Consider the following 15,800-nt stretch of genomic DNA (forward strand, 5'->3'; position numbering starts at 1 on the left):
ACACTGAACAAAACTCTGTCAATCCCATCATCCTACGGTCACTTCCAGTCTGTCTATTCATGCATGCATTCATTCAACAACAATAAAATTTTGAACACTTGCCAGTCATTGTCAGGTACCAGAGGATACAGTAGTGAAGTGGATAAAATTCCTGTCTGCATGGAGCTTACATTCCAGCTGGGGGGAGGGGATGGTGAGTTTCTCCTTAGATGTGCCCTCTGTACAAAATTTTCCTCAGCCTATCCTAGTTTGGATCTTCTAATTACGAATTTTCCTCAAAACTTACTAGAGAAAGGGTAAATTTTGTCTCCTGCACATACCATATCCTGTCTTTTAAAGCTGAATCTGTGGCGATGGTGCTTGTCCATGATGCAGCTTTTAAGACTATACATTAGCTTCATGTTTACACCTTCTTTCTGAAATTCTTTGTGCAGTTGAGTGACTTTTAGGGGTCTTGTCTCAAAAGGATGAGACTCCTTTTGTTTGCGCTCTCATGATTAATGAGTGCTTTTCAGTGATTATGACATCAAAATAAACCCAGTGTCTCACTGACTGAAGATCAAAGCCTGCGCCTACAGATTCTCCTTAGTAGGATAACTGTAAAACCTAACGAACAGGGACAACAGTTTTGTAAAAGTCAAAGAACGTCACAACTAGATGAGACGTTAGAGATGCAGCCCCACCGCCTTTTAAAGATCATACGTCTGAGACTCAGAGAGGTTGCCTAGGTTGCCTCAGGCCACACAGCCCAACCGAGGGATGTGGAATCAGTGACCAAATCCAAAGTACAATCACACTAGGGCTCCTTCTCCTAAAATGTAACGTCTAAATCAGGTCCAGCCTTCTCACCGCTCCTACCCACCCTCCTTGGCTGTATGAAATTCCTCAACGCTCTTTCTTGAAGAGTCAAGTCATTAAAACTTGAAGTTGGGGCATTCAACAAACAGGTGTCCAGACCACGGACACGGAGTCGGGGAATGTGGGTCTCCACAAGCCGGCCGAGAACTCTCCAGCTCCCGCTTATAAAGTTTTCTCGGATCGTACGTTCCTCTTTCAGATCCCTGGCTGCGAGGCCAAGATGCCCGCTGTGGCCTCCGACGAAGTTCGGAGATGCCATTTCCTCGCAGAAGCCCGGCCGGGGCGCGCCGGCCGCAGAGCCGGGCGTCCTCGGGCCTGGCGGGCGACCGGGGAGGCCAGGCGCGGGGCTGGGCGGGGCGGCCCCTCGGCGCGCGACTGCCCGCCCCGGCTGCGAGGACCGCGGGCTCGCGAGTCCCGGCGCGGAGCGAGAGGCGCGCGCGGGCCGTGGGGGCTGGGCCGAGGCGGAGCGCGAGACGGCGGTGGCGGCAGGCGCCGCGGGACCAGGCAGCGGCCCCCGCCCCCCGAAGTCCGTCCCCGCGCGGGGCTGGGGAGCTCAGGGCGGGGAAGCCGCGGGGCCGCGCCACGTCCCTCGCCCGCCCCAGAGCGGGTTTTGCAGGCGTCTCCAGGCTGGGGGCTTTTGTGTCTGCGACTCGGGAGCGGCGAGAGCGCAGACCTCCTCCTCAGAGGGCGCTGTGAGTGAGCCGCCAGGGCCCGGCCGCCCGCCTCCTGCCTCCCCTGTCAGCGGCTCCCGAGGCGGCGGCGGCGGCGAAGAAGAAGGAGTGGGAGGAGGCGGCGGCGGCGCACTCGTCCTCCGCACATGCCGGCCCCGGGCGGGGGTCCGCCCCCAGGCCGCGCTCCCGGCCGCAGCCGCTGAGCCCCGCCAGCCCCCGCACGCCGCCCGGCCGCCCGGAGGCCTCGTCTTCCTCCCAAACTTTGCAAAGTCGGCCAGCGTCCCCGCCGCCCTCGGCCGCGCCTCGGCTCGGAGGCTCGCCTCTCAGCCGCAGCGGCCCCGCGAGGAGGAGGAGGAGCCGCCGCCGCAGCATCAAAGAGACCGAATTCCCGCGGCCTGGGGGGGAGTCATGCTTTGCGGTCTGTAATGTCAGCAGAACAGGAGAAGGATCCCATTTCGCTGAAGAGAGTTCGAGGTAACCGGGAAGGGCGCGGGATTGGGGGGACCGGGGTGAGTGCGGTGCGCGGGGGCCGCGTGCCGGGCCGCTGGGAGGCCACGGGGCTCTGTCCGGGCCTAACTCCGCGCCGCCCGCGTCCCGCCTGCGCCCCGGGGCCGAGGCTGCGGTTCCGGGCGCTCAGCCCCCGCGCCCGCTCGCCCCTAGACACCCGCGCGGAGCCCTCGCCTCCTCGACTTTGTGTTAGGCGGCAGTTGAAGCCGCACTCAGCATCCCTCCGTACCCCGCTCTCCTACCTCAGCTCATTCGCCAGACAGCACAATAGGCACCTCGAAGGGTGAGAAAGAAACCACCCCCTGGCAGAGACCACGGACGATGCCCACCCCCCAAAAAGTAAGTTAGACTGCTCAAGAGTTGACGCTTTGAGGAAGGTGTACCGGGCCTTCGCGTCTCTCCCAGCCCCCCTTCCCACCCTCACAGGCAACAAATATACAGCTTATTTTTCTTGGGTTTAAGAGGAGACACTATATAAATTCAAAAGGCATTTTCTTTATTGGCTTATGGGTAAGAATCGAATCACCTAAAATCAATTTTATACGTGATTGGTTTGCTTCTTCCTTGCACCCTAGTTAGGAAATTTTGTGCTGCCTTACTATCTGAGAGAAATCGGAGGGAACGCTGTACCAGACAAAAGATAATGCGTGTAAGTTCACAGATGCCAAATGCCGGAGGGAAATTTGGGGGATATCCTGCAGCTCTGATTTCCAGCTCAAAATAGGGTTAAGGCTGAAAGTCCCAAAGTTGAAATAGCCCTGTTTGTTCATTAAGCAAATATTTATTGAACACGTACTGTGTGCTACGCTCTGTTCTTGGCACTGGGGTGCAACAGTGAACAAAGCAAAAAGAGTCTTCACCCAGCCCGGGCTCACACACTTGTGGGGTAAACAGATGATAAAAGATAGAGATATAGAATACCACATAGTAAGTGCTCTGGAGAAAAACAAAGCAGGTAAAGTGGTTAGAAAATCCATATAAGGATGGAGAGGTATCAATTATGTGTAAGAGGACTCATGTGGAAGGTGATGTTTGAACCAGGACCCAAAGGAAGTGATAAACCAGAGCCATATGGATATGTGTGGCAAGAGCAGTCTCAGCAAAAAGAACAGCAAGTGCAAAGGCCCTGGGTCTGGAATTTGCCTCGTGTATTCAAGCAACCGCAAAGAAGTTATGGTAACTGGCAGAGAGTGAGCAAAGGGTGAATAGTATGAGCTGAGCAGAAAGGGTGATAAGAGTGATCTGACTTCTGTTTTCAACAGGTTTCTCTGGCTGCTCTGTGGAGAATAGACTGTAGAGAACAAGGGCTGAAGCAGGGAAGCTAGTTAGGAGGCTATTGTAATAGTCCTTTCATCCAAACAGGTTAAAGTGCTTTATAAATCAGTGCTTTATAAAGTAGTAAGGTAAATTTTACACTTGACTTAAGTGATGTAGAGATCAAGAACCACAGTCATTCATCTATGTTTTTGTTCCATGCGACTAGAGATTAAACATCTAGAACTGGATTGTGACACAGTGCCAATGTGGTATCCAAAATACATCACTCGAATATTTAGGTAGAGATTGATTTTCTTAGCCATTTAAGCAAAAATGTAATTTAAAGCAGAATATTGTTTTTAAGGCCTAATAAGCACAATCTTTCATTGAGTGAAGGTTTTCTATTTCAGCTTTCTTTTCTGTTTGTGGTTTTGAGTGGCCAAACACTTTAAGGAATAGACCTTTCTGAGATACAATTATTCCTCTGATATTTTTACCATATTATTTTGCCTTTTATTATAAATGACTTTGGGGTTGAAGGAAAAGAAAGAGGGCTCTCAAGTTTATACCTTTGAACTCAATTATCAGTCTTAATCAAATGTAATTTTAAATAAAATGGATGAGTATTTTATTGTGGGTCAAGAACACAGATCCATCTTTATTTTGTTCCAGCTACTGGTTTTAAGTTTGGTGCCTTAGCTGTTGGGAGTTGGCTCAGGTGTCAGCTCAAGAATATGCTGCGAGTTAAGTACCAGAATAAAAGACAAAGCACTTTTTAAAATAAAAAGTCAATATGAGGAGGGATTTTTATAATAAGTCACTTTGTAGTGACTATAACATTCATTTTAAAAACATTTTTGGATTAGTTTATAAAAGGTACCAGAATTTCTACGTGAGCTCTTTTGAAGCCCAGTTCTGCTGGACTTCACTGCCCTGAAACTTTTTGTTGTAATTTATATCCTAAGACTACATGCAGGATGTGGTCTTTGCAGAACATAAACTGTGAGCAATGCTTCTTAAACTGTTTCCCATCCACTCATGTATACAGACAGACTTTTAAATAGTTACGTATTTATTTCATGGGTATTATAAAAAATACAAGATATAGAACTTCTCATTTAGGATAAGGCTAAGATACATACACCAGAGTTTCAGTTTGAAGAAATTATTAAGAAAATAATATGATAGATGGAACTCAGATGTGGCAAAATTATGACAACATAAATGACTAAGGACTTTACAGTATTATATTCTTTAGACCAAAAGTAGCATATCCCCTGGGATGCTTATTAAAAATGTGAGTTTTAGGGGGCACCTGGGTGGCTGAGTCAGTTGAGCATCCAACTTCAGCTCAGGTCATGATCTCAATGGTCCATGAGTTCGAGCCCTGAAATCGGGCTGTGTGCTGACAGCTCGGAGCCTGGAGCCTGCTTCGGATTCTGTGTCTCCTTCTCTCTCTGCACCTCCCCTGCTCACACTCTGTCTCTCTCTCAAAAATAAATGAACATTTAAAAATTTTAATAAAAAAAGTGTAAGTTTTTGGCTCCACAGAATGAGGATTTCAGGGAAATTTTTCTGTATCTTTAACAAGATCCCCTGGTGTTCCTTAGGCCCACTAAGGTTTGAGAATTGCTGCTGTTAGACGTAGATTGAAAAGGTGAATGGACCTGAGGAAGCTGATTTGTGGTCTTTCAAACTTGTCCTGATATTTTAATATTAGATTCAGAATTGCTATTTAGTGGCAAAGTATCTTACTCCTATTTTTTACCAGTTCTTTCCTTCCCCCAGCCCTCAACCCTTGATTATAAGAGAGATCCCCAAAGAGAGACGCCTAGGTGGCTCAGTTGGTTAAGAGTCTTGATTTTGGCTCAAGTCATCTCACAATTGTTGATGGGATTAGGTTCCTGGGATTGAGCCCCAAGTCCTGCTTGGGCTTCTCTCTTTCCCTCTCTCTCTCTCTCTGCCCCTCCCCTGCTCATGCTGCTGGCTCTCTCTCAAAAAATAAATAAACAAACTTTAAGAAAAAAAAAAAAAAAGAGGGGCACCTGGGTGGCTTAGTTGGTTAAGCATCCAACTTAGGCTCGGGTCATGATCTCACAGCTTGTGGGTTCGAGCCCTACATCAGGCTCTGTGCTGATAGCTCAAAGCCTGGAGCCTGCTTTAGATTCTGTGTCTTCCTCTCTCTCTGTCCCTCCCCTGCTCGTGCTCTCTCACTCTCTCTTTCTCTCTGAAAATAAATAAACATAAAGAAAAAAAGATCCATGAAAATAGGTACAATATCTTGGTTATCTTTCTGTTTCTCCCTTCATTGCTTTCCCTGTAGTAAATACCAAATAAATGAATGAGTGAATACATGAAGTAACTCATATCTTTATGATTTCTGATTGTCTGTAGCTCCTCATAATACTTTACTGCCTTTTTTTCTTAGAATGCTACTTTTAACCAACATTCCCATTATCCAGTATTCTTAGAACTCTTGGGTGTGGATCTGATCACAACATCCATTCATGTATTCAGCAAATATTTATAGAGCAGTCATAGTGTCAGACAGTGGGAATATTAAGAAGGCATAACACTGTCTTCAGGAAATCTTTAGACCAGGATACTGACAAGTAGTAGTCAGTTACGAATAACATAAGTACTGTAATCATCTACAGGAAATAAGGGAACATATAACCTACCCTTTTTAAGGAAATCAAGGAATGCCTCCTGGAGAAGAGTTCTAAGAAACAGTGAATATTCCCTTGTGGAAGTTATGTAGAAAGAGCAGCAAAGTAGATGGGTGATTAGAAGAAGGTCCAAAAAATCAGCAGTGGTTTTAAGAAGGCACTTTTGAGAGAAAACCACATGTTAAAGTAGTAAAAATTAAGTGATAAAGATGTGACTTAAGGAAGGTGGTAAACAGAAAGACATAGCCAATAGCTTAGAGAGAAAGTCAAGAGAAAGTGTCTTTTTATTTCCCTTGAAAAAAAGGCTTAAGCATATTTGTATACTTAAAGAGGAACCCAATGTAAAGGGAGAGAGAGAAGAAGCTGAAAGACAGAAGAGAGGGCAATTCATTAATAAAGCATTCAGTACATGTTTCTAAATATGTATCATGTGCTAGGCACTCAATGTGGGAAGCTGGGGTTGAGACAAACAAGACTTCCTTCTCATAAGTCAGGTCTCTGCAGGTGAGAGAAGGGGAATAACATCAGGATTTGAAATAAAGAGTCTTACAGAAAAAAAAAAAAAAAGAATGAAGAAAGACAAATTTAGAGATGAAGAAGGAAGTTAAGGCATTCATTCCAGATAAAATGTTTTTAACCTGAGTTAGCAGTGACATTGGAGAGGTTAGGATGTGTTTTAGGCTGGGATAATAGCACAGAAATGTCATAAAAGTACAAAAGTAGGCTTTACTAAAAAAATGTTGAGTGAATATATGGAGGGTTTGCGTTATGATTGGAGAAGAAACATAACTTATGTACTCACAAAATGGAAGGGAAGAGCCAATGAAAGTCTAAAAGAAAGATTTTGGGGGGATTTTGTTGTTTTGTTTTTTTTAATTGGTACGTATAAGGGCCAGGCAGATTATCAGGAAAGTGAGTATGCCCCCGGGATGTTTCAGTGTACACAGTGGATATACATGGGTTGGAACTGAGGGAAGTGGTCTGAGCCTGAAATAGAGATCTGGAAGTTATCAGTAAACAAGTGAATACTAATTGATGCCTTGGGAATAGATAGCTCACCCGAGAGAGTAAAAAGAGAGAAGAGAAAAGCACTGAGGAAAGCAACTTGGAGAATGCTAATATTTAGGAGACAAAAGGGAAAAAAGGACCCTGAAAAGCAGAATGTGAAGGAGTAGCCTGAGAGGTAGAAGAGAAAAACCGTAAAGATAATATAAAAGGAGTGGATTTATGAGAGGGAGATAAATGAATTTTGTTTTTAACATGTTGATTGAAAGGTATCTATGTGTGAGATGTCCAGGATGCTCTTTCTCCCGCATTCCCTATCTTGGTGAACATCATTTATTCAGTAACCCATCTTCCACTCCCACCCAGCACTGTCCCAAAGTCCTAGAATATCTGTGTCCTTATGGTGTTTTGAATCCACCATCTCTTTGACCTTTCCACAACCACTCCTTTAGTTCAGATTTTATCTCTTTGATTATTATCATAGCAGCTCTCACTGGTTTCCTGGCCTCCTGTTTTGTCCTTCTAAATCCATTTTCCACATCACCATTGGTGATAAATAACTACTATCTATTGAGTACTTACCAAGCAGTTTGTTAACTGGTTTAAATGGATCATCTTACTTAATCCTCTCAATAACCTTTTGAGTTAGATGTTATCATCATTCATAGTTGAGGAACTGATGCTCAGAGAGGTTAAGTAACACGTGATTAAGTAACACATTCAAATTTACCCAGCTAGTAAGTGGCAAAACTAGAGCTGACCTCTAGGGCTAAAAGTCTTACCCACTGTGTTCCATTGCCATAGTGCTCCAAAACACAATTCATGTTACTCTTTTTGTAAAATTATTAATTTTTTTAATGTTTGTTTATTTTTGAGACAGAGACAGAGTGTGAGTAGGGGAGGGGCAAAGAGATAGGGAGACACAGAATCTGAAACAGGCTCCAGGCTCTTAGCTGTCAGCACAGAGCCCGACGCGGGGCTCAAACCCACAAACCACAAGATGTTAGACTCAACCGACTGAGCCATGCAGGCGCTCCTGTAAAATTCTTTAGTGGTTCCCCATTGTCTCTGGATAAAAATCCAGCCTTCTTGTATTGACCCTTTTTAATTAGGTCCAGGCCTAACCCTTAATTCTCCAACCTTCATATTCCATGAAATGCTCTCCTGTGCTCCAGGTCTGTAGATGTTGTAATGGTTTCTTTTGCCTTTAAAACTTTCTTTGCACATTCTGTTCCTCCTGCTAGGCTTGCCCACTCTTTTTCCCACCTTTCATAGAATACTCATCCTCAAGGCATCAGCTCTGTTGAAAACTCCCGGATGGGGGCGCCTGGGTGGCTCAGTTGGTTAAGCATCTGACTTCAGCTCGGGTCATGATCTCACAGTCTGTGAGTTCGAGCCCCAGGTCAGGCTCTGTGCTGACAGCTCAGAGCCTGGAGCCTGCTTCAGATTCTGTGTCTCCCTCTCTCTCTGCCCCTTCGCCGCTCATGCTCTGTCTCTCTCTGTCTCAAAAATAAATTTAAAAAAACATTTAAAAAATTAAAAAAAAAAAAAAAGAAAATTCCCAGGATGTCTTTCCTGATACTCCTCCTTCAGTCATTATTAGATGGGACTTCCTTATGTTCCTTCAACATCCTGTGCTCATCTGTATCATAGTATTTATCTCATTACATTTAGTTTCAAAAAAAGAGGAAGAAAAATTGTTTCTTCTAGATTATGGGATCATTATAGAGAGCAATTGCTGTTTTTATTTCTACACTTAAATAAATTCAACAGATGTTTCTGAAATCTAATTTGATAAATGTTAACAAAGAGGTTTCAGTAAATTCAGGTAATTTAGTCTTCCTAGTTTGTTTCCCCAGAGGTGTGGAGGAGTTACCTCTTGGGAAGATGAATAATTCTCTCTTTAACACTCTTTTTTTAAAAAAATTTTTTTTTTCAACGTTTATTTATTTTTGGGACAGAGAGAGACAGAGCATGAATGGGGGAGGTGCAGAGAGAGAGGGAGACACAGAATCGGAAACAGGCTCCAGGCTCCGAGCCATCAGCCCAGAGCCTGATGCGGGGCTCGAACTCACGGACCGCGAGATCGTGACCTGGCTGAAGTCGGACGCTTAACCGACTGCGCCACCCAGGCGCCCCTCTTTAACACTCTTATTCCAGGCAACTCAAGGGGTCTAAGTCATCTTTACCTTCAAGGTATCCCTAATGCATGGTCAAGAGTGATTTTGGGTCTCCTTTCCTATTCCCAGTCTCCATAGACATGCTAATAGCAATACTGAGAATTAGTACAGCATTTGTCTCTGACTGCTGGGTTTCTTATCCCATTTCTCCTGTTTACTAACTGTGTGGTCCTTGGCAAGTTATTTAAACTCTGTGCATCAGTTTCCTGTAAAATGAGGATAACACTGGTTACAGAGTTATTTAAAGGATTTAAATACAGAGTTGTTTAAAGGATTAAATGTGTTAATATACATAAAGCACTTTAAACCTTGCCTGGTTCACTTTATCTGTTTACTTTTAAAATCAGAACTAGAATATACATTCTAAAATATACATTCTAAAATATAAGTAATGTGATCAGCACTCACTTTTAGGTATATTTAATCAATAAGTAAAAGACTGACAGCATATTTTTTCTTGTTTTGATTGGGAGTGGGTATGAACTCAACAGAAATGAAGGTTCTCTCCCTTTACAGGGAAGACTGAACCAAAAGAAAAATTAAAAAAGCAGAAACCCTTCAGATTTTATAATTTTGCCAAGAAGAACATATACAAACTGTTTATTACATGATTTTTTAATGAATATTTGCATTTTTGTTCTCCATTTTTCCTGAATTTTTTAATTTAAAATTTAGTTCACTTTGTTAATAAAATAAGTTTATTATTAGCGGCATTATTGTATAGAGTCAGCTTTGTACACAAATGCCATTTACCCACCCTCCTAAGCTTTACATTTGTTAGCAACTTTAGAACTCATGCACCTCAGCAATAAAAAGATCATTAGTTTGGGGAGAACAGTTGGTACAAGAACCACAAATATTTAAAATCTTAAATCACAGATGTTGAGGGTTTTCAGAATTTAATATTTATTACATGCTCAGGTTAAGATGCCAGGATCTGGGCATCACAAAGGGTATAAAGGTACTTTCATTCCAGTCATATAAGGCCATTTCACCAAATGCATGAGAAAGTCTTATAATACTATTTTCACATCTTAATTCCTAATATTGTCATTCCATGGTAGAGACTAGTATTACGGAAGTACATGTTGCAGGTGAAGGTAAAGCTGTTAGCTGAGATGTTCACATCCATAGTAAATGATAGAATAAACTGACATTACATCCCAGACTTCTTTGCTGTTATGAAAAACTGATATTGTCCACTGAATGTGTTGATAATGCTGGATATTAGATATTTTGATAGGATGTTAAATACTGTAGAAATTGAAGTGAAGTGAGCTTATGGTATAGTTTAGTCTAAAGGAAAGCAAAATGGGGGCACCTCGGTGGCTCAGTCGGTTAAGTGTCTGACTCTTGGTTTCTCTTCAGATCGTGATCTCATGGTTCATGGGTTCAAGCCCCTAATCAGGCTCCATGTTGATGTTCTGGAGCCTGCTTGGGATTCTCTCTCTCTTTTTTTCCCTGACCCTCCCCTGCTCTCTCTCTCTCTCAAAAATAAATAAACTTAAAAAAATAAAGGAAAGCAAAATGAAAACTAGTATTTGAGGGTCCCCATGTGCCAGGCATTGTGTTAAACACTGCCTTAGTTCAAGCTGCTGTAACAGAATACCATAGACTGAGTGGCTTATAAACAATAGCAACTTATTTGGCACAATTCTGGAGGCTAGAAAGTCCAAGATCAACGTGCCAGCAGATTCTGTATCTGGTGAGGGCCTATTTCCTGGGCAGTCTTCTCATTGTGTTATAACATGTAAGGACCAAAGGAGCTCTTTGAGGTCTATTTCATAAGGACATTAATTCCATTCATCCTAGAGGGCAGAGGTTCTGCCCTCATGACCTAATCACCTTCCAAAGGCCCCACCACCAAGTACCATCAAAGTGGGGATTAGGATTTCAACATGTAAATTTTGGGAAGGACAGACTTGGTTTGTGTCATTTAATCAGCATAGTATATGTACTTAAACCAATATACACATATATTAGAATGCATTCTTATTTGAACTACTCTTGAAGCAAATCTGTTTTTGAAGGAAAAAATTATAAAATACGTAAAAAACATTTTTGAAGTATAGTTGGCAACAGTGTTAGATTAGTTTCAGGTGTACAGCATAGTAATTTGACAGCTGTATACATTATACTGTGTTCACCACAAGTATAGCTACCTTCTGTCACCATACAATGCTATTATGATATTTTTTCTTGTATTCCCTAGGCTGTAACTTCATCCCCCTTATTCATTCCATAACTAGAAGCCTGTATCTCCCACTCCCATTCATCCACTTTTCCTTTCCCCCCATCCCCCTCCCCTCTGCCAACCACTAGTTCTCTGTATTTGTGGGTCTGTTTCTGCTTTTATTGTTTGTTTGTTTTCTTAAATTCCACATACAAATGAAATCACGTGGTATTTGCCTTTTTCTGTCAGGCTTATGTCACTTAGCATAAAGCCCTCTAGGTCCATTGAAATAATGTAGTTATTTGCCTGTTTCTGTCTGGCTTATTTCATTTAGCATAAAGCCCTCTAGGTCCATATGTGCTGTCCTAAATGGCAAGCTCTCATTCTTTTTTATTGCTGAGTAATATTCCACTGTGTGTGCACATGTGTGTTTGTATCCCATCTTCTTTATCCGTTCCTCCAGCATTAGACACTTAAGTTGCTTCCATATCTTGGTAAATAATGCTGCAATAAACCTAGGGGTGCATATGTCTTTTACAATTAGTGTTGTTTGTTTTCTTTGAGTAAACATTCAGTAGTGGAATTACTGGATCCTGTGGTATTTCTATTTTTAAATATTTGAGAAACCTCCATAGTGTTTTCCACAGTGGCTGCACCAATTTGCACAGCCACTAGCAGGGCCCAAGAGTTCTTTTTTTCTCCACATCCTCACTGGCACTTATTATTTCTTGTCTCTTTGATATTAACCGTTCTGACAAGTGTAAGGTGATATCTCATTGTGGTTTTGATTTGCAGTTTTCTGATTATTAGTGATGTAGAGCATCTTTTCATGGTCTGTTGGCCGTCTGTATGTCTCCTCTGAAAAAACATTTTTGTATTCTGCCTATTTTTTAATTGGGTTATTTGGTTTAATAGTGTTGAGTTGTATAAGTGTTTTATATATTTTAGATATTGAACTCTTATGAAATAAATCATTATATATATCTTCTCCCATTCAGCTGGTTTTCTTTTCCTTTTGTTGATGGTTTCCTGCACTGTGCAAAAGCTTTTTTGTGTGTTAAGTCCCAATAGTTTATTCTTGCTTTTGTTTCCCTTGCTTTAGGAGACATATCTAGAAAAATGTTGCTGTGGCTGCAGAGAAATTGCTGCCTATTTTCTTTTAGGAATTTTGTAGGTTTAGGTCTCACATTTAGGTCTTTAATCCATTTTAAGTTAGTTTTTGTGTATAGTGTGAGAAAGTGGTCCCATTTCACTATTTTTCATGTAGCTGTGCAGTTTTCCCAGCCCTATTTATTGAAGAGTCTATCGTTTTGCCATTATGTATTCTTATGTCCTGTGTAGATTAATTGGCCATATTAGCATGGGTTTATTTCTAGGCTTTCTATTTTGTTCTTTTGATCTATGTGTCTATTTTGGTGCCAGTACCATATTGTTTTTATTACTACAGCTATTGTGGTTTAGCTTGAAATCTGGGATTATGATACCTCCAGCTTTGTTCTTACTCAAGATTGCTCAGCTCTTTGGGGTCTTTTGTGATTCCATACAAACTTTGGAATTATTCTAGTTCTCTGAAAAATGCTATTGGCATTTGATAGGGATTGCATTGAATCTGTTGATGGCTTTGGGCAGTATGGACATTGTAACAATGTTAAGCCTTCATTCCATGAGCATGGAATATCTTTCCAATTGTTTGTGTCATCTTCAATTTTTTTCAACAGTGTTTTCATAGTTTGCAGAGTAAAGGTCTTTCACCTCCTTGATTAAATCTACTCCTGGTGTTTTACTCTTTTTGGTATAATTATAAATGGAATTGTTTTCTTCATTTCTCTTTCTGCTAAATTGTTACTAGTTTATAGGAACACAACTGATTTCTGAGTGTTAATTTTGTATCCTGCAACTTTACTGAATTCATCTATTACTTCCAATAGTTTTTTGGTGGAGTCTTTCAAGGTTTTCTATGTATAGAAATCACATGTTTTCTGCAAATAGTGATGGTGTAACTTCTTCCTTACCACTTTGGATGCCTTTTATGTCTTTTTCTTGTCTGGCTGCTATGGCTGGGACGTCCAGTACAATGGTGAATAAAAGCACTGAGCATGGACATCCCTGTCTTTTTCCTGATCTTAGAGGAAAAGCTCTCAGTTTTTCACCTTTGAGTATGATGTTAGCTTTGGGTTTGTTATGTGTGGTCTTTATTATTTTGAGGTATGTTCCCTCTAAACCCGCTTTGTTGAAGGTTTTTATCATGAACAAATGTTGAATTTTGTCAAATGTTTCTGCATCTGTTGAGATGATCATGTGGTTTTTACCCTTCGTTTTGTTAGTGTGGTGTATCATGTTGATTGCTTTGCAGATGTTGAACCATCTTTGCATCCCCAGAACAAATCCCAGTTGATGGTGGTAAGTGATCCTTTTAATATATTTGCATGCAGTTTACTAATATTTTGCATCTGTGTTCATTGGTGATATTGGTCTGCAGTTGTTTCTTGGTTTCTTTAGTAGTGTGTTTGGTGTTGGTGTCAGGATGATGCTGGACTTTTAGAATGTATTTGGAAACTATCCTTCTATTTTTTGGAATAGTGTGAGGAGAATAGGTGTTAGCTCTTCTGTAAGTATGTGGTAGAATTCATCTGTAAATTCATCTGGTCCTGGTCTTTGTGTTTTGGGAGTTTTTTGATTACCATATCAATTTCATTGTTAATAATTGGTATGTGTTCAGATTTTCTGTTTCTTTTGATTCAGTTTTGGAAGATTGGAAGTTTCTGGAAACATTTGTTTCTTCTAGGTTGTCCAGCTTGTTGGCATATAATTTTTTGTAGTAGTCTCTTATAATTCCTTATATTTCTGTGGTATTGTTACTTCTCCTCTTTCATTTCTGATTTTGTTTATTTGGATGTTCTCTTTTTTGTTTGTTTTTGGGGTTTTTTTTTGTTTTGTTTTTTTAGTTTTGTTTTTGATGAGTCTAGCTAAAGTTTTGTAAGCTTTATGTTTTCAGAGAACCAGCTCTAGGTTTCATTGATCTTTCCTTTTGGCCTCCATTTCATTTTTATTTCCATTCTGATCTTTATTACTTCATTCCTTGTACTAAGTTTGGGATTTGTTTGTTCTTCTCTTTTTAGTCTCTTTGGTTATAAGGTTAGATTGTTTATTTGAGATTTTCCTTATTTCTTGAGGTAGGCCTGTATCCATATAAATTTCTTTTCTTAGAACTGCTTTTGCTGTGTCCCCAGGATTTTGGATCATTATGTTTTCATTTCCATTGGGATACATGTATTTTTTATTTCCTCTTTGATTTCTTCATTGACCCATTAGTTGTTTAGTAGCATGTTGTTTAGCTGCCACATGTTTGTGCTTTTTCCAGTTTTTTTTTTTTTTTCCTTGTAATTGATACCTAGTTTCATACTGTCGTTGAAAATGATACTTGAGGGGCGCCTGGGTGGCGCAGTCGGTTAAGCGTCCGACTTCAGCCAGGTCACGATCTCGCGGTCCGTGAGTTCGAGCCCCGCGTCAGGCTCTGGGCTGATGGCTCAGAGCCTGGAGCCTGTTTCCCATTCTGTGTCTCCCTCTCTCTCTGCCCCTCCCCCGTTCATGCTCTGTCTCTCTCTGTCCCAAAAATAAATAAACGTTGAAAAAAAAAATTAAAAAAAAAAAAAAGAAAATGATACGTGATATGATTTCAGTCTTCTTAAATTTATTGAGACTTGTTTTGTGGCCTAATATGTGACCTATTCTCGTGAATGTTCCCTGTACCCTGAAAAGAATGTGTGTTCTGTTATTTTGGATGGAATGTTTTGTATATATGTTTAAGTCCATCTGGTCTAATGTATTGTTCAAAGACACTGTTTCCTTATTAATTTTCTGCCTTGATGATCTATCCATTGATACAAGTGGGGTATTAAAGTCCCCTACTATTATTATATTACTGTCAGTTTATCCCTTTTAATATTTGTCTTATTTAGGTGCTCTAATATTGGGCGCATAGATATTTGCAGTTATTTATCATTATGCAATTTGTCATTAGTCCTTTGTCATTATGTAATGCCCCTCTTTGTTCTTTGTTACAGTCTTTGTTTTAAAGTCTGTTTTTTGTTTATTTGTTTTGCTTTCATTTGCTTGGAATATTAATTTTCTATCCCTTCACTTTCAATCTGTATGTATCTTTAGGTCTGAAATGAGTCTTTTGTAGGCAGCATATAGAAGGGTCTTGTTTTTTAAATCCACTCCATTACCCTGTGTCTTTTTGTTGGAGTATTTAGACCATTTACATACAGTTTTGTAAGTATATACTTACTACCATTTGTTAATTGTTTTCTGGTTGTTTTTGTAGTTTTTTTTATTCCTTTTTCTCTTGCTCTTTCCTTGTGATGAGGACTTTCTTCAGTGTCATACTTGGCTTTCTTTCTCTTTATTTTTTGTTTATCTATTATAGGTTTTTGGTTTGTGGTTACCAGGAGGTCCGTAAGTAACATCCTAAGAATAT

General features: G+C 40.9%; 1 protein-coding gene across 1 annotated transcript in view; it reads left to right on the forward strand.

Moving 5' to 3' along the window:
* The first annotated feature begins 1,371 nt into the window (after positions 1-1,371).
* PYGO1 (pygopus family PHD finger 1) overlaps positions 1,372-15,800 on the forward strand; it is a 32,233-nt gene continuing 17,804 nt past the window's right edge. Inside the window, exon 1 of the mRNA XM_045449663.1 lies at positions 1,372-2,003. Within this exon, the coding sequence (XP_045305619.1) occupies positions 1,955-2,003 (49 nt within the window). The 5' untranslated portion in view covers positions 1,372-1,954. The remainder of the gene's footprint in view (positions 2,004-15,800) is intronic.

This window comes from Leopardus geoffroyi, chromosome B3, assembly GCF_018350155.1.
Source record: "Leopardus geoffroyi isolate Oge1 chromosome B3, O.geoffroyi_Oge1_pat1.0, whole genome shotgun sequence".
NCBI classification, from domain to species: domain Eukaryota; kingdom Metazoa; phylum Chordata; class Mammalia; order Carnivora; family Felidae; genus Leopardus; species Leopardus geoffroyi.